Here is a 21,987-nt window from a genome sequence, read left to right on the forward strand (position 1 = left end):
ACGAATAAATTAAAGACGTCCGGCACTTCTTGCCTTTCATGCCTCAAACAGTGGCCCCTTTGATAGAAACAAGGAGGCTCCTCCATGTAATTACACTTGATCATGTTTGCATATGTCACTCCCACAGTCTCTGTCACGCTCTCTGATTTTGGACGCTCCTGGGAACCTCGTCCTAATCCACAAGTTAATGTTTCAGCCCTTTTTTCTCTCGCTCTCGCAGGGACGGATGAATCGGAGGAGCAGAATCAGACATCCTGTCTGGTTTATCTGGAGGAGAGAGATAAGTGCGGATCCGCCTCTTTCAGGGGACGCGCATTAACCATGCCTCCGAGGGACCTGGGTGAGGGTAAGAGAGGGAGAGGGGGGAGGCGGGGGGTGTCTGTCTGCCGGGAGCGCACAGCTTTCACTCACTTCAAAAACTGTGAAAATGTCCCCTTCACACCCTCGGCAGCTCGGCCGAGCTCCGGCGCTATGTTGGTGATAAAATGCCTGCGTGCAGCAGCGGAGTTGGAAGTGAGACGTGCAATGTTACCCAAAAGGTGTTGGACTGACAAGTCTACAACGTGTAAACGTGTATCCTACAGTGACTCCTGACCCTGACCCTGTTAGAAAAGTCTCGAGGAGAAAACAAGTTTAGGACGAAACTCAGCCGTGCATTCGTGGGAAAACTGACATGAAAAAAAAAAGACAAAACTGCAATTTATGCAACAAAAGAAACTATTTATTTGGGATACGCATTGCCAGTACAAATTAAGAGACCATAAAACCTACACTTTCAGCTATTTTTTCTCCACAGAAAACTGAATTGGAATTAAAAAGACAATAGTTTTCCATTTGATACCTTTTTTTTCTTTCTTTTTTTTTTTTTTTTTTTTTACATACGCAGAGATCTTAAAAGTTAAAACCTGTCAAGAAAAAGGCTCCACGATTTCACTCTGAAATCCTTATAAAAAAGAAGTTAACATTCAAAACACTGCAGTACGTTATTTTATTGAAGAACAAAAAGACATGCAACAAATAAAACATTTTATGTTTTACAAATTCTCTTTTCATGTCTCTTTTCCTTTTATATTCAAAAAAACTAAAAAGCATCATTACATGAAGCTTCGATAATATTTGACAGGCAATGTGAAAAGTAGAGTTAAGCCTTTTTTTTCTTTTTTTTATTTCCGAGGGGTGCGAAAACAATCCTTGTGTTTGCCTTGCATGGCCGGTGCTGTCAATTCACTCCAATGACTTGAGAAGACTCGACTGAGGCCGGTTCTGTGCATCGACGCCGCTCGGCCCCTCGGCTGTAATACTGAGCAGGTGGGCCGAGGGGGATCCGCTCCGAATGATCCAAATGAGTTTGTTTTCGCGCCATGGTTGACCTCCAGACAGTAGCGCTGAAACATCCATTATTTCATACATGTGTAATAAATACAAACACACTGACGACTGTTAAAAAAATACCTGCGTTTTTCAGGCCGCATGACTGCTTGGGATCTCGGGGCTGAATTTGCGTAAGGGTTCAGTTGAGCTAAAAACAAAGCCGGAGGGCGATGTTAACGCTAACTTTTCACGTCACCTTCATTCGAACAGTAGCCATCTTGGGGGCAGGTGTGTTTTCGGTTATCTGAATACAAAATAATAATAATGATTTCACCTTAAATCCAACAAAAACTCGATCAGGCTGCGTTAAAATGGCTACAGTCCAAATTCAAAGATGCAAAAAAAAAGTAAAGGTGCATATCTACATACTGTATATAGAGCATTCTTGGGCTAATTCACGTATAATGGTAGCATAAAAAACAGTCTGATAGCAAAGCAAAATAATATCAAATTAAAACCAAAAAAAGGAAGTTATTCACAAAATGGAGACATAAAAATATATCCAAACATTATCTGGATTTGTGTGCCATCAGGGTATTTGTTTCCGTTTTAAAGTATATAAACACTTCTGTATTCCAACTGCATTTTTTTGGCTTTGAATACAGAGTACTGGAGCATTTTGAGACGCTCTCTAGTACCGTAGTTTGTAAAATCCTACGAAAAAGAGGAAAAAAGAAAATGTCGATAAAGCTGATCCCAATGTAGAGGATAAAAATTCTGCCATTTTTTGGTATCAAAGTATGTAAATGCTGAGATCTCATGAGGACTACTGTAATCATGTGTACATGTTAGACCGTATACTATACTGCACATACAACAAAGGTCACAAATTCTAATTTCACATTTTGGATCGCTGATGAATGTAGTGTTTTCATTTTTAAACCAAAAGTGAAGGAACTCTTAGATACCGAAAATACAAACACTGCAGTTCGTAATGTTAACACGAGTTATGCGATAAGTAAGACAGTTTTTCAGCACCTAATATGTATGGAGTCATATTTGTGCCAAAATCCTGAGCGTGCTATGAGAAATTTTGAAAGGGATTTTTTTGTGTGCACACAAAGAACATGTAAAGAAAGAATCATTTAATTTGAGCGAACTCAAAACTCACAAAATGTCTCGTTGCACGCTCAACATTATGACAAAACTAGAATTGCAGAATATGGAGTTAAACGTGCGCCACAGTCCTGAGCCTGCAGTGGGATATTTTGAAATGTATTTTTTGCTTGCAAAAAGAAAAGAAATTCTTATCATGTAAAGAATAATTTAATTTTTGGCAAACACAAAAGGCCAATGTGTGCGTAAAATGTCCCATTGTGGTCTCACGATTATGACACGAGTAAAATTTTAAAATACAGTTATATTTGTGCCGCAATCTTGAGCGTGCAATGAGATATTTTCAGCACAGAAAGTTTATTGAATATTTGAAAAGAAATTCTTCTCATGTAAAAAATAATATAATTTTGTGCAAACACAAAAATCTAAATTGTGCACAAAATGTTTCATCACGGTTTTAGGATTATGTTACAAATATTATTCCAAAATATGAAGTTATATTAATGCCAAAATACTGAGCTTGCAATGGGATATTTTGGAACTGATTTCTTTGTTTTTACACAATGTACATGTGAAGAAGTTTTATTGTGTCAAGAATAGTTTAATTTTCGGCAAACACAAAAACTTGATTAGAGCGCAAAACGTCCCATTGTGGTCTCAGGATTATGTCACAAATATAATGTAAAAATATAGTTATTTTCTGCGCTCAAAATGTCCCATTGCATGTTCAGAATTGTGGCAAAAATCTAACTTTTTATGAGCACACAAAGTATATGTAGAGAATCGTGTCAAGAATACTGAAATTTGAACGAAGACAAAAATCGAATTGTAATGCAAAATGTCCCTTTACAGCATTATGACGCAAATATAATAAAAAATTATAACAATATAATATAATAATAATCAAATAGTTATATTTGTGCCACAATCATGAGTGTGCACTGGGACTGAAAATATTTTTTTGAGCACAACCAAAACTACATAAAAAGAGATTCTTATTGTGAAAATAATTATTTAATTTGAGCAAACACAAAAAAATTTTAATTAAATTGTTCAATTGCTTTTTCAGTCTTATGACACAAATACAAATCCAAAATACAGAGTTATATTTGTGCCACTAATAATTTAGACTGAGCCAAAGAACAAACAAACAAAAAAAAAATCTAATCTGAACTCAAAGTGTCCCATCATGGTCTCAGGACAATGACGCAAATGTAACACCAAAAATGAAAAAATGAATTCAGAGAAAATACATCATTCCCAACTATATGAAACCTTAAAATCTGAATCACAATTTTTGTTTTGGATTTGGTTACCAGCAGTTTTTGGCTATATTGATACACACTGATGATGTCTGACAATGTTCTGTATGTCCCTCTTTCTTCCATATATGACTCCTAAAGTTAAATCTGAAAATTCCCTCTGCATTGTTTTCTCTCCCGACATTTACAAATGTTACCCTACGAGTTCAATCATTAGGCGTTATTGTGCTTTAGTGTTATTGACGTGATTGCTGCTAATGTTGTCATTGATTTAGTGTTTCGGGTCAATTTTCCTTTGAATGTTTTTAATGCAGCCGACAAACGTGACAGAACTTCAACTCTCGTCTTGAGTCGCTCTTTAATTGCTTGCGTAAAAATTGTGAATTCTTATTATTGTACTGCATATGAGCAGAAAACCTGCTCCTCAGGCGATAAAATATAAAATGCCTTATATGTCATTGTCTGTTGTAGAAGTTCTGAATACAAACTATATAAATTGAGGCTGAATACGTGACTAACATGACTGGACTAACATAATAATACTTACAAAGTATGGCATGAAAAACGTATCAAAATTCACCTCCAGGGTTGAACTTTGGCACTGTAGATAACGTAAATGTGCGAAACACAGTAACAAAGACAGAGGTGTTATGACAGGGCGCGGTGCGTCGTACAGTAAAATCCCGATAATTATAAAAATTTGTAAAACCGAAGCGTTTGAAATGTTTTCTCTGTTGTTATTTGGAATAGAGGTAGTGTGGAAGCATTTCAATTTACAAGACGTGGGGAGCTGCTAACTGTGTGCCTATTGTGTGGATATATAATGTAAGAGAAATACAAAGAGGCAACATGGACATCGAGTGGAAACTGTACAAACTGTGACGTGTGGATATGAGTCCCCTACGCAGGCTGCTAACGGTGCTGCCGTAGTCCAGATAGGAAAAGTGAAACTTCTGTCCGTTATGTTGAAAATGTCGTCCCAAACCCCGACTGTGTCCCGCCGCGTGACTTCGTACAGTACGTCACGTCCAATCCCGATGGGGTTTAATTTAAGTTTTCGGGGATTTGTCTACAGGTGCAGTGGTGGAGGAAGTTAGGACGGAGGAGTGAAGAGGAGGTGGAGGATCAGTTGGAGGTGTCAGAGTGGACGCTTCCGGGTCCTTCTGTGGGTGAAGTCACTGACGAGGGGGTCGGAGCATCCTGCCAGCCACCGTTTGCCTGGGAGAAAAAAACAAGAAGAAGGATACGAGTGGTGAGTCCGTTACTTTCCTCGTCATTACTCAGCGCAGCCGGGTCAAACCGTGAGCTAAACAAATGGAAGTCCTGAGGGCAAGGTGGTGTATGAACGGATACTCTGAGCGATTCGCCACATAGTCGCAAAACAGCCTTGAGCCAAATTGCCTCCTGAATTGGAAGAAAAGCCGACTCTCTCAAATTACATTTCAGAATTAGACTGACATAAAAGAGAAAAAAAAATCTTGTTTTTTTTCAGCCGAGCAGAAATTACACCCCATCATCTGCTGCAAACTCAAATAACGAAGAAAACAGAAGAAAAGTCGAGCTGTACAAGATTTCGCCTTGAAAAAACGCCTGTCACTTTGTCTTTAAATAATGTGAATAATATATGTAAATTGTAGAAAAAGACTTTTGAAACAAAACAAGTACAATCAACGTCATATGCACTCATTATGACGCTGACAGCAGGAATTAACATACAATGAGAGCAATGAAGGCCCTTTCCGCTGCCACAGACGGGCCTGTTAAAGAGCATTTAGGATATTAATAGTTAACTTTAAAGCCGTCACAAAAACTTGGCAGCCTTTCATTTCAGAGCCCGTTATTTAAGACGGCAGACGGTAATCAAAAGTGGAGGGGTCACGTCATAGAACGCGTGACTTTGGTGGCGCTCAGCATGTTTCAGAATTGTAATTACAGCTGTAATCATCAACAGCATGCATTATGTATCCGCTCAGTCATTATCCAGCCTTTTTTATTTCAGACATTTCCTTAAACTCTCTCAACATTTGTTCTACTCTTCATTCATAAAGTTTATCTACAAATGTCTGGACAACTGTTTTGTGGATACTGGGATATAAGCCCAAACTCAATGTTTATTTACAACAACTTCTGGGTAGAAAACGGCTCCGTCACAAACACAGAAACAAATGACATCTGCCTAAATTGACTTGTTTTGTTTTAAGCCACCCAAAAATAGGCCAAACTAAAAAAACAAAGCAATATCAGTTTAAGTGTGTGCTGTATTTAGAATATATATTTTACAGCTTTATCTTACCGTAAAACAGCCCTTACCGACGTGGATTTGAAGCTGTTATATCAAAAACACCTGACTCCATTGAGAAAAACAATAATTTTACTCCACCAAAAGCTGGAGTTGCTGCTCATCTGCTTCCCTGATCAGCTAATGTGTACAGTAATGCAGAGCAAATATTCAAATATAGTGCACTTTTACCTGATATTGATTTTAAGTGTCTATAATTCATACAAATATATGGCTTAGGTTCCATGCAGGTAGATTTGGTTTATCAAAGAAACACAGTTCATAAAAAAGGACAATGGAAGTGCCACATATGTAGGTTGGCCCACAGTCTTTAATGCTGCATCTTATTTGTTAGTTATGACTGAAAATGACAACAAAAATAAACGTGTTTGCTGAGTTTACAAATTGTCACAATTTAAAACTATGGCCAGTTTTCTACCCGGATGTGACTTTTGTTGTTCACATAACATCATGGTGATTCTGTCGATACATTTGTTCATTGGATGGAAAACCATCCCCCTACATTAATCAAATATGCTAAAGTTTGATGTGTTTTTCTTTTTTCCCAAGTGGTGAAACCGTACTTCAGCAGACGCCATTGCTCGACTGCAGTAAGTAGATATCAATCAGTATCCAACACTGACCATTTTGGATCCAAAATGTCCAAAATGACACCAAAAAGTAGCACTATAGCATGTCGCCTAAAATCCCGCCAAAAATCCCACCATCGTTCGTTGTCCAATATAATACCAAAAAAAACTAAACTACATAATTTAGCTTGTTGAGAAAATGGCCAAAATAGCAATAGTGTACAAAGTGGGAATAAAGGCCAAAAAGGCCAAAAACCTCGGAATTTAGGACGTCAAAAAAATGGCTGAAAACAAAAAGGCAATAGTATAGTATGTGAAAAAAGTCAAAATTTGACCCCTCCCAAAAATGGCCGAAAACCACATAGAATCGCTCGCAGAGACGCGCCATGGTGTACAAAGTGGGAATAAAGGGGAAAAAAAGGCCAAAAACCTCGGAATTTAGCGCGTCGAAAAAATGGCCGGAAAAAAAAGGCAATAGTATAGTATGCGAAAAAAGTCAAAATTTGACCCCTCCCAAAAATGGCCGAAAATCACATAGAACAGCTCGTAGAGACGCGCCATGGTGTACAAAGTGGGAATAAAGGCCAAAAAAGGCCCAAAACCTCGCAATTCAGCACTTCAAAAAAATGGCCAGAAAAAAAAAGGCAATAGTATAGTATGCGAAAAAAGTCAAAATTTGACCCCTCCCAAAAATGGCCGAAAACCACATAGCACAGCTCGTAGAGACGCGCCATGGTGTACAAAGTGGGAATAAAGGCCAAAAAAGGCCAAAAACCTCGGACTTTAGCACGTCAAAAAAATGGCCCAAACAAAAAAGGCAATAGTATAGTATGCGAAAAAAGTCAAAATTTGAGCCCTCCCAAAAATGGCTGAAAATCACATAGAAATGCTCGTAGAGACGCGCCATGGTGTACAAAGTGGGAATAAAGGCCAAAAAAGGCCAAAAACCTCGGAATTTAGCACGTAAAAAAAATGGCTGAAAAAAAAAAGGCAACAGTATAGTATGCGAAAAAAGTCAAAATTTGACCCCTCCCAAAAATGGCCGAAAACCACATAGAACAGCTCGTACAGGCGCGCCATGGTGTACAAAGTGGGAATAAAGGCCAAAAAAGGCCAAAAACCTCGCAATTTAGCACGTCAAAAAAATGGCCCAAACAAAAAAGGCAATAGTATAGTATGCGAAAAAAGTCAAAATTTGAGCCCTCCCAAAAATGGCCGAAAATCACATAGAAATGCTCGTAGAGACGCGCCATGGTGTACAAAGTGGGAATAAAGGCCAAAAAAGGCCAAAAACCTCGGAATTTAGCACGTCAAAAAATGGCCGAAAAAAAAAAAGGCAATAGTATAGTATGTGAAAAAAGTCAAAATTTGACCCCTCCCAAATATGGCCGAAAACCACATAGTACAGCTCGTAGAGACACGCCATGGTGTACAAAGTGGGAATAAAGGCCAAAAAAGGCCCAAAACCTTGGAATTTAGCACGTCAAAAAAATGGCCAAAACAAAAAGGCAATAGTATAGTATGCGAAAAAAGTCAAAATTTGACCCCTCCCAAAAATGGCCAAAAACCACATAGAACAGCTCGTAGAGACGCGCCATGGTGTACAAAGTGGGAATAAAGGCCAAAAAAGGCCAAAAACCTCGGAATTTAGCACGTCAAAAAAATGGCCCAAACAAAAAAGGCAATAGTATAGTATGCGAAAAAAGTCCAAATTTGAGCCCTCCAAAAAATGGCCGAAAACCACATAGAATAGCTCGTAGAGACGTGCCATGGTGTACAAAGTGGGAATAAAGGCCAAAAAAGGCCAAAAACCTCGCAATTCAGCACATCAAAAAAATGGCTGAAAAAAAAAAGGCAATAGTATAGTATGTGAAAAAAGTCAAAATTTGACCCCTCCAAAAAATGGCCGAAAACCACATAGAAATGCTCGTAGAGACGTGCCATGGTGTACAAAGTGGGAATAAAGGCCAAAAAAGGCATAAAACTGCAATTCAGCACTTCAAAAAATGGCCGAAAAAAAAAGGCAATAGTATAGTATGCGAAAAAAGTCCAAATTTGACCCCTCCCAAAAACGGCTGAAAACCACATAGAATAGCTCGTAGAGACGCGCCATGGTGTACAAAGTGGGAATAAAGGCCAAAAAAGGCCAAAAAACTCGGAATTTAGCACGTCAAAAAAATGGCCCAAACAAAAAAGGCAATAGTATAGTATGCGAAAAAAGTCCAAATTTGACCCCTCCAAAAAATGGCCGAAAACCACATAGAACAGCTCGTAGAGACATGCCATGGTGTACAAAGTGAGAATAAAGGCCAAAAAAGGCCAAAAACCTTGGAATTTAGCACGTCAAAAAAATGGCCAAAAAAAAAAAAGGCAATAGTATAGTATGCGAAAAAAGTCAAAATTTGACCCCTCCCAAAAATGGCCGAAAACCACATAGAACAGCTCGTAGAGACGCGCCATGGTGTACAAAGTGGGAATAAAGGCCAAAAAAGGCCAAAAACCTCGGAATTTAGCACGTCAAAAAATGGCCGAAAAAAAAAAGGCAATAGTATAGTATGCGAAAAAAGTCCAAATTTGACCCCTCCAAAAAATGGCCAAAAACCACATAGAGACCACATAGAGATGCGCCATGGTGTACAAAGTGGGAATAAAGGCCAAAAAAGGCCAAAAACCTCGCAATTCAGCACGTCAAAAAAATGGCCGGAAAATAAAGGCAATAGTATAGTATGCGAAAAAAGTCCAAATTTGACCCCTCCCAAAAACGGCTGAAAACCACATAGTACAGCTCGTAGAGACACGCCATGGTGTACAAAGTGGGAATAAACGCCAAAAAAAGCCAAAAACCTTGGAATTTAGCACGTCAAAAAAATGGCCCAAACAAAAAAGGCAATAGTATAGTATGCGAAAAAAGTCAAAATTTGACCCCTCCCAAAAACGGCTGAAAAACCACATAGAATAGCTCGTAGAGACGTGCCATGGTGTACAAAGTGGGAATAAAGGCCAAAAAAGGCCAAAAACCTCGCAATTCAGCACATCAAAAAAATGGCCGGAAAAAAAAAGGCAATAGTATAGTATGCGAAAAAAGTCAAAATTTGACCCCTCCCAAAAATGGCCGAAAACCACATAGAACAGCTCGTACAGACACGCCATGGTGTACAAAGTGGGAATAAAGGCCAAAAAAGGCCAAAAACCTTGGAATTTAGCACGTCAAAAAAATGGCCCAAACAAAAAAGGCAATAGTATAGTATGCGAAAAAAGTCCAAATTTGACCCCTCCCAAAAATGGCCAAAAACCACATAGAACAGCTCATAGAGATGCGCCATGGTGTACAAAGTGGGAATAAAGGCCAAAAAAGGCCAAAAACCTCGGAATTTAGCACGTCAAAAAAATGGCCGGAAACAAAAAGGCAATAGTATAGTATGCGAAAAAAGTCAAAATTTGACCCCTCCCAAATATGGCCGAAAACCACATAGTACAGCTCGTGGAGACACGCCATGGTGTACAAAGTGGGAATAAACGCCAAAAAAAGCCAAAAACCTTGGAATTTAGCACGTCAAAAAAATGGCCAAAAAAAAAAGGCAATAGTATAGTATGCGAAAAAAGTCCAAATTTGAGCCCTCCAAAAAATGGCCGAAAACCACATAGAATAGCTCTTAGAGACGTGCCATGGTGTACAAAGTGGGAATAAAGGCCAAAAAAGGCCCAAAACCTCGGAATTTAGCACGTCAAAAAAATGGCCCAAACAAAAAAGGCAATAGTATAGTATGCGAAAAAAGTCAAAATTTGACCCCTCCCAAAAATGGCCAAAAACCACATAGAACAGCTCAGAGAGACATGCCATGGTGTACAAAGTGGGAATAAAGGCCAAAAAAGGCAGAAAACCTCGCAATTCAGCACTTCAAAAAAATGGCCCAAACAAAAAAGGCAATAGTATAGTATGCGAAAAAAGTCAAAATTTGACCCCTCCCAAAAACGGCTGAAAACCACATAGAATAGCTCGTAGAGACGCGCCATGGTGTACAAAGTGGGAATAAAGGCCAAAAAAGGCCAAAAACCTCGGAATTTAGCACGTCAAAAAAATGGCCCAAACAAAAAAGGCAATAGTATAGTATGCGAAAAAAGTCCAAATTTGACCCCTCCCAAAAATGGCCAAAAACCACATAGAACAGCTCATAGAGATGCGCCATGGTGTACAAAGTGGGAATAAAGGCCAAAAAAGGCCAAAAACCTCGGAATTTAGCACGTCAAAAAAATGGCCGGAAACAAAAAGGCAATAGTATAGTATGCGAAAAAAGTCAAAATTTGACCCCTCCCAAAAATGGCCGAAAACCACATAGAACAGCTCGTAGAGACGTGCCATGGTGTACAAAGTGGGAATAAAGGCCAAAAAAGGCATAAAACTTCGCAATTCAGCACTTCAAAAAAATGGCCCAAACAAAAAAGGCAATAGTATAGTATGCTGAAAAGTCAAAATTTGACCCCTCCCAAAAACGGCTGAAAACCACATAGAATAGCTCGTAGAGACGCGCCATGGTGTACAAAGTGGGAATAAAGGCCAAAAAAGGCCAAAAACCTCGGAATTTAGCACGTCAAAAAAATGGCCCAAACAAAAAAGGCAATAGTATAGTATGCGAAAAAAGTCAAAATTTGACCCCTCCAAAAAATGGCCGAAAACCACATAGAACAGCTCGTAGAGACGTGCCATGGTGTACAAAGTGGGAATAAAGGCCAAAAAAGGCATAAAACTTCGCAATTCAGCACTTCAAAAAAATGGCCCAAACAAAAAAGGCAATAGTATAGTATGCGAAAAAAGTCAAAATTTGACCCCTCCCAAAAACGGCTCAAAACCACATAGAATAGCTCGTAGAGACGCGCCATGGTGTAGAAAGTGGGAATAAAGGCCAAAAAAGGCCAAAAACCTCGGAATTTAGCACGTCAAAAAAATGGCCCAAACAAAAAAGGCAATAGTATAGTATGCGAAAAAAGTCCAAATTTGACCCCTCCCAAAAACGGCTGAAAAACCACATAGAATAGCTCGTAGAGACGTGCCATGGTGTACAAAGTGGGAATAAAGGCCAAAAAAGGCCAAAAACCTCGCAATTCAGCACGTCAAAAAAATGGCCGAAAAAAAAAGGCAATAGTAGAGTATGCGAAAAAAGTCCAAATTTGACCCTCCCAAAATGGCCGAAAACCACATAGAACAGCTCGTGAGACGCGCCATGGTGTACAAAGAGGGAATAAAGGCCAAAAAAGGCCAAAAACCTCGGAATTTAGCACGTCAAAAAAATGGCCCAAACAAAAAAGGCAATAGTATAGTATGCGAAAAAAGTCCAAATTTGACCCCTCCAAAAAATGGCCGAAAACCACATAGAACAGCTCGTACAGACGCGCCATGGTGTACAAAGTGGGAATAAAGGTCAAAAAAGGCCAAAAACCTCGCAATTCATCACTTCACAAAAATGGCCCAAACAAAAAAGGCAATAGTATAGTATGCGAAAAAAGTCCAAATTTCACCCCTCCAAAAAATGGCCGAAAACCACATAGAACAGCTCGTAGAGACGTGCCATGGTGTACAAAGTGAGAATAAAGGCCAAAAAAGGCCAAAAACCTTGGAATTTAGCACGTCAAAAAAATGGCCAAAAAAAAAAAAGGCAATAGTATAGTATGCGAAAAAAGTCCAAATTTGACCCCTCCCAAAAACGGCTGAAAACCACATAGAATAGCTCGTAGAGACGCGCCATGCTGTACAAAGTGGGAATAAAGGCCAAAAAAGGCCAAAAAACCTCGGAATTTAGCACGTCAAAAAAATGGCCCAAACAAAAAGGCAATAGTATAGTATGCGAAAAAGTCCAAATTTGAGCCCTCCAAAAATGGCCGAAAACCACATAGAATAGCTCGTAGAGACGTGCCATGGTGTACAAAGTGGGAATAAAGGCCAAAAAAGGCCAAAAACCTCGGAATTTAGCACGTCAAAAAAATGGCCCAAACAAAAAAGGCAATAGTATAGTATGCGAAAAAAGTCAAAATTTGACCCCTCCCAAAAATGGCCGAAAACCACATAGAACAGCTCGTAGAGACATGCCATGGTGTACAAAGTGGGAATAAAGGCCAAAAAAGGCATAAAACCTCGCAATTCAGCACTTCAAAAAAATGGCCCAAACAAAAAAGGCAATAGTATAGTATGCGAAAAAAGTCAAAATTTGACCCCTCCCAAAAACGGCTGAAAACCACATAGAATAGCTCGTAGAGACGCGCCATGGTGTACAAAGTGGGAATAAAGGCCAAAAAAGGCCAAAAACCTCGGAATTTAGCACGTCAAAAAAATGGCCCAAACAAAAAAGGCAATAGTATAGTATGCGAAAAAAGTCCAAATTTGACCCCTCCCAAAAATGGCCAAAAACCACATAGAACAGCTCATAGAGATGCGCCATGGTGTACAAAGTGGGAATAAAGGCCAAAAAAGGCCAAAAACCTCGAATTTAGCACGTCAAAAAAATGGCCGGAAACAAAAAGGCAATAGTATAGTATGCGAAAAAAGTCAAAATTTGACCCCTCCCAAATATGGCCGAAAACCACATAGTACAGCTCGTGGAGACGCGCCATGGTGTACAAAGTGGGAATAAACGCCAAAAAAGCCAAAAACCTTGAAATTTAGCACGTCGAAAAAATGGCTGAAAAAAAAAAGGCAATAGTATAGTATGCGAAAAAAGTCAAAATTTGACCCCTCCAAAAAATGGCCGAAAACCACATAGAACAGCTCGTAGAGACGTGCCATGGTGTACAAAGTGGGAATAAAGGCCAAAAAAGGCAGAAAACTTCGCAATTCAGCACTTCAAAAAAATGGCCCAAACAAAAAAGGCAATAGTATAGTATGCGAAAAAAGTCAAAATTTGACCCCTCCCAAAAACGGCTGAAAACCACATAGAATAGCTCGTAGAGACGCGCCATGGTGTACAAAGTGGGAATAAAGGCCAAAAAAGGCCAAAAACCTCGGAATTTAGCACGTCAAAAAAATGGCCCAAACAAAAAAGGCAATAGTATAGTATGCGAAAAAAGTCTAAATTTGACCCCTCCAAAAAATGGCCGAAAACCACATAGAACAGCTCGTAGAGACGTGCCATGGTGTACAAAGTGGGAATAAAGGCCAAAAAAGGCCAAAAACCTCGCAATTCAGCACGTCAAAAAAATGGCCGAAAAAAAAAGGCAATAGTATAGTATGCGAAAAAAGTCCAAATTTGACCCCTCCCAAAAACGGCTGAAAACCACATAGAATAGCTCGTAGAGACGCGCCATGGTGTACAAAGTGGGAATAAAGGCCAAAAAAGGCCAAAAACCTCGGAATTTAGCATGTCAAAAAAATGGCCCAAACAAAAAAGGCAATAGTATAGTATGCGAAAAAAGTCAAAATTTGACCCCTCCCAAAAATGGCCGAAAACCACATAGAACAGCTCGTACAGATGCGCCATGGTGTACAAAGTGGGAATAAAGGTCAAAAAAGGCCAAAAACCTCGCAATTCAGCACATCAAAAAAATGGCCGGGAAAAAAAAGGCAATAGTATAGTATGCGAAAAAAGTCCAAATTTGACCCCTCCAAAAAATGGCCGAAAACCACATAGAATAGCTCGTAGAGACGTGCCATGGTGTACAAAGTGGGAATAAAGGCCAAAAAAGGCCAAAAACCTCGGGATTTAGCACGTCAAAAAAATGGCCCAAACAAAAAAGGCAATAGTATAGTATGCGAAAAAAGTCCAAATTTGACCCCTCCCAAAAATGGCCGAAAACCACATAGAACAGCTCGTAGAGATGCGCCATGGTGTACAAAGTGGGAATAAAGGCCAAAAAAGGCCAAAAACCTCGGAATTTAGCACGTCAAAAAAATGGCCGGAAACAAAAAGGCAATAGTATAGTATGCGAAAAAAGTCAAAATTTGACCCCTCCCAAATATGGCCGAAAACCACATAGTACAGCTCGTGGAGACACGCCATGGTGTACAAAGTGGGAATAAACGCCAAAAAAAGCCAAAAACCTTGGAATTTAGCACGTCAAAAAAATGGCTGAAAAAAAAAAGGCAATAGTATAGTATGCGAAAAAAGTCAAAATTTGACCCCTCCAAAAAATGGCCGAAAACCACATAGAAATGCTCGTAGAGACGTGCCATGGTGTACAAAGTGGGAATAAAGGCCAAAAAAGGCATAAAACTTCGCAATTCAGCACTTCAAAAAAATGGCCCAAACAAAAAAGGCAATAGTATAGTATGCGAAAAAAGTCAAAATTTGACCCCTCCCAAAAACGGCTGAAAACCACATAGAATAGCTCGTAGAGACGCGCCATGGTGTACAAAGTGGGAATAAAGGCCAAAAAAGGCCAAAAACCTCGCAATTCAGCACATCAAAAAAAATGGCCGGAAAAAAAAAGGCAATAGTATAGTATGCGAAAAAAGTCAAAATTTGACCCCTCCAAAAAATGGCCGAAAACCACATAGAACAGCTCGTACAGACGCGCCATGGTGTACAAAGTGGGAATAAAGGTCAAAAAAGGCCAAAAACCTCGCAATTCCTCACTTCACAAAAATGGCCCAAACAAAAAAGGCAATAGTATAGTATGCGAAAAAAGTCAAAATTTGACCCCTCCCAAAAATGGCCAAAAACCACATAGAACAGCTCGTAGAGATGCGCCATGGTGTACAAAATGGGAATAAAGACCAAAGAAGGCCAAAAACCTCGGAATTTAGCACGTCAAAAAAATGGCCGAAAAAAAAAAGGCAATAGTATAGTATGCGAAAAAAATCAAAATTTGACCCCTCCAAAAAATGGTCGAAAACCTCATAGAACAGGTTGTACAGACGCGCCATGGTGTACAAAGTGGGAATAAAGGCCAAAAAAGTCATAATTTAACAATTTGAAAAAATGGCCTTAAAGGCAATAGTATAGCATGTGAAAAATTGCCAAAATCTGACATTTCATGAAAATCGCTGAAAACAACATATTATAGGTTGTCGAGAAGCATCATTTTATTGTCACAGTCTGCACTGCTGCTGATTCTTCTCCCTTCACTTTGTCTCACCTAATCAGCCGCAATCATTCCCACCTGTTTCTTCCAGCTGAGTCTCATCACCACGCCAGTACATCAGCAGCACCAGATCTCTCAGTCATTGCCAGATTGTCTTCGCAGCATGCACAACTCTCCAGCACTCATCTCCGGCTTGACTTCCTGGTTTCTACCCTGCTTGGCTTTGACCGCGTCTCCTCGTCTCAGCCCGATGAACCCAACAGCTTTCTGCCTCTGACTGTTCAGCCTGTGTGTTTTTCCTGGTCTTTGTCTGCCTGTGATTACGTCTAAAGACTGTTTTACGAGTGCACCATCCAGCTCTCCCCAGTGGAAACTCACTCCTCTGCCATTCAGGGAATTTGGTTTCATGTTCCGCATTGACATTTAGGATTATACCTCTAAGACGCAGTGCTGCTGCAAGGAACACTGATTACATACCTGTGCCTCATGTATTGTTTTCCTGTTAACTGTTAAGTTGTTTTGTGTGCTGAATAAAGACCATTACAAACTTCTGACAGGCTGTGTTGCATTTTGGTCCTGCCACACCCTGTATTGACAAAAAAACAAATGGCCAAAAAGGCAATACTATAGTATGGTGAAAAATGTCAAAATTTGACTGCTCCTGAAAATGGCTGAAAACGGAACAGAATACCTTGTAGACACGCGCCATGGTGTGCAAAGTAAAAATAAACACTAAAATAGGCCAAAAACCTCATAATTTAGCATGTCCAAAAAATGGCCGAAAAAAAGGCAATGCTATAGTATACGAAAAAAGTCAAAATTTTGCCGCTCCAAAAAATGGCTGAAAACGGCATAGAATGGTTTCTACAGACAAGTCATAGTAAAAAAAGTGGGAATAAATGCTAAAAAAAAGGCGAAAAAACTTGGAATTTAGCATGTCCAAAAAATGGCCGAAAAGAAAGGCAATAGTATAGTATGCGAAAAAAGTCAAAATTTGACCCCTCCCAAAAATGGCCGAAAACCACATAGAACAGCTCGCAGAGACGCGCCATGGTGTACAAAGTGGGAATAAAGGCCAAAAAAGGCCAAAAACCTCGCAATTCATCACTTCAAAAAAATGGCCCAAACAAAAAAGGCAATAGTATAGTATGCGAAAAAAGTCAAAATTTGACCCCTCCCAAAAATGGCCGAAAACCACATAGAAATGCTCGTAGAGACGCGCCATGGTGTACAAAGTGGGAATAAAGGCCAAAAAAGGCCAAAAAACTCGCAATTCAGCACGTCAAAAAAATGGCCGGAAAAAAAAAGGCAATAGTATAGTATGCGAAAAAAGTCCAAATTTGACCGCTCCCGAAAATGGCCGAAAACCACATAGAACAGCTCGTAGAGACGCGCCATGCTGTACAAAGTGGGAATAAAGGCCAAAAAAGGCCAAAAAACTCGCAATTCATCACTTCAAAGAAATGGCCAAAACAAAAAAGGCAATAGTATAGTATGCGAAAAAAGTCCAAATTTGACCCCTCCCAAAAATGGCTGAAAACCACATAGAACAGCTCAGAGAGACGCCATGGTGTACAAGTGGGAATAAAGGCCAAAAAGGCCAAAAACATCTCAATTCATCACTTAAAAAAAATGGCCCAAACAAAAAAGGCAATAGTATAGTATGCGAAAAAAGTCAAAATTTGACCCCTCCCAAAAATGGCCAAAAACCACATAGAAATGCTCGTAGAGACGCGCCATGGTGTACAAAGTGGGAATAAAGGCCAAAAAAGGCCAAAAAACTCGCAATTCAGCACGTCAAAAAAATGGCCGGAAAAAAAAAAGGCAATAGTATAGTATGCGAAAAAAGTCCAAATTTGACCCCTCCCAAAAATGGCCGAAAACCACATAGAACAGCTCGTAGAGACGCGCCATGGTGTACAAAGTGGGAATAAAGGCCAAAAAAGGCTAAAAACCTCGCAAGTCAGCACTTCAAAAAAATGGCCCAAACAAAAAAGGCAATAGTATAGTATGCGAAAAAAGTCAAAATTTGACCCCTCCCAAAAATGGCCGAAAACCACATAGAAATGCTCGTAGAGACGCGCCATGGTGTACAAAGTGGGAATAAAGGCCAAAAAAGGCCAAAAAACTCGCAATTCAGCACGTCAAAGAAATGGCCAAAATAAAAAAGGCAATAGTATAGTATGCGAAAAAAGTCAAAATTTGACCCCTCCCAAAAATGGCCGAAAACCACATAGAAATGCTCGTAGAGACGCGCCATGGTGTACAAAGTGGGAATAAAGGCCAAAAAAGGCCAAAAAACTCGCAATTCAGCACGTCAAAAAAATGGCCAAAACAAAAAGGCAATAGTATAGTATGCGAAAAAAGTCCAAATTTGACCCCTCCCAAAAATGGCCAAAAACCACATAGAACAGTTCGTAGAGACATGCCATGGTGTACAAAGTGGGAATAAAGGGCAAAAAGGGCAGAAAAACCTCGGAATTTAGCACGTCAAAAAAATGGCCCAAACAAAAAAGGCAATAGTATAGTATGCGAAAAAAGTCCAAATTTGACCCCTCCCAAAAATGGCCGAAAACCACATAGAACAGCTCGTAGAGACGCGCCATGGTGTACAAAGTGGGAATAAAGGCCAAAAAAGGCCAAAAACCTCGCAATTCATCACTTCAAAAAAATGGCCCAAACAAAAAAGGCAATAGTATAGTATGCGAAAAAAGTCCAAATTTGACCCCTCCCAAAAATGGCCGAAAACCACATAGAACAGCTCGTAGAGACGCGCCATGGTGTACAAAGTGGGAATAAAGGCCAAAAAAGGCCAAAAACCTCGCAATTCAGCACGTCAAAAAAATGGCCGAAAAAAAAAGGCAATAGTATAGTATGCGAAAAAAGTCCAAATTTGACCCCTCCCAAAAATGGCCGAAAACCACATAGAACAGCTCGTAGAGACGCGCCATGGTGTACAAAGTGGGAATAAAGGCCAAAAAAGGCCAAAAACCTCGGAATTTAGCACGTCAAAAAAATGGCCGAAAAAAAAAAGGCAATAGTATAGTATGCGAAAAAAGTCCAAATTTGACCCCTCCCAAAAATGGCCGAAAACCACATAGAAATGCTCGTAGAGACGCGCCATGGTGTACAAAGTGGGAATAAAGGCCAAAAAAGGCCAAAAAACTCGCAATTCAGCACGTCAAAGAAATGGCCAAAATAAAAAAGGCAATAGTATAGTATGCGAAAAAAGTCAAAATTTGACCCCTCCCAAAAATGGCCGAAAACCACATAGAAATGCTCGTAGAGACGCGCCATGGTGTACAAAGTGGGAATAAAGGCCAAAAAGGGCCAAAAACCTCGGAATTTAGCACGTCAAAAAAATGGCCGAAAAAAAAAGGCAATAGTATAGTATGCGAAAAAAGTCCAAATTTGACCCCTCCCAAAAATGGCCGAAAACCACATATAACAGCTCGTAGAGACGCGCCATGGTGTACAAAGTGGGAATAAAGGCCAAAAAAGGCCAAAAACCTCGCAATTCATCACTTCAAAAAAATGGCCCAAACAAAAAAGGCAATAGTATAGTATGCGAAAAAAGTCCAAATTTGACCCCTCCCAAAAATGGCCAAAAACCACATAGAAATGCTCGTAGAGACGTGCCATGGTGTACAAAGTGGGAATAAAGGCCAAAAAAGGCCAAAAACCTCGCAAGTCAGCACTTCAAAAAAATGGCCAAAACAAAAAGGCAATAGTATAGTATGCGAAAAAAGTCCAAATTTGACCCCTCCCAAAAATGGCCGAAAACCGCATAGAACAGTTCGTAGAGACGCGCCATGGTGTACAAAGTGGGAATAAAGGCCAAAAAAGGCTAAAAACCTCGCAAGTCAGCACTTCAAAAAAATGGCCGGAAAAAAAAAGGCAATAGTATAGTATGCGAAAAAAGTCCAAATTTGACCCCTTCCAAAAATGGCCGAAAACCACATAGAACAGCTTGTAGAGACGCACCATGGTGTACAAAGTGGGAATAAAGGGCAAAAAAGGCCAAAAACCTCGCAATTCATCACTTCAAAGAAATGGCCAAACAAAAAGGCAATAGTATAGTATGCGAAAAAAGTCAAAATTTGACCCCTCCCAAAAATGGCCAAAAACCACATAGAACAACTCGTAGAGACGCGCCATGGTGTACAAAGTGGGAATAAAGGCCAAAAAAGGCTAAAAACCTCGCAATTCATCACTTAAAAAAAATGGCCAAAACAAAAAGGCAATAGTATAGTATGCGAAAAAAGTCAAAATTTGACCCCTCCCAAAAATGGCCAAAAACCACATAGAACAGTTCAGAGAGACGCCATGGTGTACAAAGTGGGAATAAAGGCCAAAAAAGGCCAAAAACATCAGAATTTAGCACGTCAAAAAAATGGCCGAAAAAAAAAGGCAATAGTATAGTATGCGAAAAAAATCAAAATTTGACCCCTCCCAAAAATGGCTGAAAACCACATAGAACAGCTCGTAGAGACGCGCCATGGTGTACAAAGTGGGAATAAAGGCCAAAAAAGGCCAAAAACATCGCAATTCATCACTTCAAAAAAATGGCCAAAACAAAAAGGCAATAGTATAGTATGCGAAAAAAGTCCAAATTTGACCCCTCCCAAAAATGGCCAAAAACCACATAGAACAGTTCGTAGAGACATGCCATGGTGTACAAAGTGGGAATAAAGGGCAAAAAGGGCCAAAAACCTCGGAATTTAGCACGTCAAAAAAATGGCCGAAAAAAAAAAGGCAATAGTATAGTATGCGAAAAAAGTCCAAATTTGACCCCTCCCAAAAATGGCCGAAATCCACATAGAACAGCTCGTAGAGACACGCCATGGTGTACAAAGTGGGAATAAAGGCCAAAAAGGGCCAAAAACCTCGGAATTTAGCACGTCAAAAAAATGGCCGAAAAAAAAAAGGCAAAAGTAAAGTATGCGAAAAAGTCAAAATTTGACCCTCCCAAAAATGGCCAAAAACCACATAGAAATGCTCGTAGAGACGCGCCATGGTGTACAAAGTGGGAATAAAGGCCAAAAAAGGCCCAAAACCTCGCAATTCATCACTTCAAAAAAATGGCCCAAACAAAAAAGGCAATAGTATAGTATGCAAAAAAAATCCAAATTTGACCCCTCCCAAAAATGGCCGAAAAACACATAGAACAGTTCGTAGAGACGCGCCATGGTGTACAAAGTGGGAATAAAGGCCAAAAAAGGCCAAAAAACTCGGAATTTAGCGCGTCGAAAAAATGGCCCAAACAAAAAAGGCAATAGTATAGTATGCGAAAAAAGTCAAAATTTGACCCCTCCCAAAAATGGCCGAAAACCACATAGAAATGCTCGTAGAGACGCGCCATGGCGTACAAAGTGGGAATAAAGGCCAAAAAAGGCCAAAAAACTCGCAATTCAGCACGTCAAAGAAATGGCCAAAATAAAAAAGGCAATAGTATAGTATGCGAAAAAAGTCCAAATTTGACCCTCCCAAAAATGGCCGAAACCACATAGAAATGCTCAGAGAGACGCCGCCATGGTGTACAAAGTGGGAATAAAGGCCAAAAGGCCAAAAACTTGCAATTCAGCACGCCAAAAAATGGCCGGAAAAAAAAAGGCAATAGTATAGTATGCGAAAAAAGTCCAAATTTGACCCCTCCCAAAAATGGCCAAAAACCACATAGAAATGCTCGTAGAGACGCGCCATGGTGTACAAAGTGGGAATAAAGGCCAAAAAAGGCTAAAAACCTCGCAATTCATCACTTCAAAAAAATGGCCAAAACAAAGAGGCAATAGTATAGTATGCGAAAAAAGTCAAAATTTGACCCCTCCCAAAAATGGCCGAAAACCACATAGAACAGTTCGTAGAGACATGCCATGGTGTACAAAGTGGGAATAAAGGGCAAAAAGGGCCAAAAACCTCGGAATTTAGCACGTCAAAAAAATGGCCGAAAAAAAAAAGGCAATAGTATAGTATGCGAAAAAAGTCCAAATTTGACCCCTCCCAAAAATGGCCGAAAACCACATAGAACAGCTCGTAGAGACGCGCCATGGTGTACAAAGTGGGAATAAAGGCCAAAAAAGGCCAAAAACCTCGCAATTCATCACTTCAAAAAAATGGCCCAAACAAAAAAGGCAATAGTATAGTATGCGAAAAAAGTCCAAATTTGACCCCTCCCAAAAATGGCCAAAAACCACATAGAACAGTTCGTAGAGACATGCCATGGTGTACAAAGTGGGAATAAAGGGCAAAAAGGGCCAAAAACCTCGGAATTTAGCACGTCAAAAAAATGGCCGAAAAAAAAAAGGCAATAGTATAGTATGCGAAAAAAGTCCAAATTTGACCCCTCCCAAAAAATGGCCGAAAACCACATAGAAATGCTCGTAGAGACGCGCCATGGTGTACAAAGTGGGAATAAAGGCCA

At 39.8% G+C, this 21,987-nt stretch overlaps 1 protein-coding gene and 1 long non-coding RNA gene across 5 annotated transcripts in view; one reads left to right on the forward strand and one right to left on the reverse strand.

The window, feature by feature from the left end:
- Window positions 1–974: 974 nt before the first annotated feature.
- The window catches only part of LOC121941021 (pre-B-cell leukemia transcription factor 1-like), a 195,548-nt gene continuing 174,535 nt past the window's right edge, over window positions 975–21,987 (reverse strand). For all 4 annotated transcript variants that reach the window (XM_088078127.1, XM_088078128.1, XM_088078126.1 and 1 more), the window contains one exon: window positions 975–4,907. In XM_088078127.1, the coding sequence (XP_087934253.1) occupies window positions 4,815–4,907 (93 nt within the window). In that variant the 3' untranslated portion in view covers window positions 975–4,814. The remainder of the gene's footprint in view (window positions 4,908–21,987) is intronic.
- On the forward strand, window positions 4,817–16,605 carry LOC148189617 (uncharacterized). Its single transcript, XR_015776681.1, has 3 exons — window positions 4,817–4,941; window positions 6,538–6,578; window positions 15,658–16,605. It is a non-coding gene; the product is annotated as an uncharacterized LOC148189617 (long non-coding RNA).

This window comes from Plectropomus leopardus, chromosome 5 (genome assembly GCF_026936395.1).
Source record: "Plectropomus leopardus strain MGB_pleo_1.0 chromosome 5, ASM2693639v1, whole genome shotgun sequence".
In the NCBI taxonomy this organism is placed as follows: Eukaryota; Metazoa; Chordata; class Actinopteri; order Perciformes; family Serranidae; genus Plectropomus; species Plectropomus leopardus.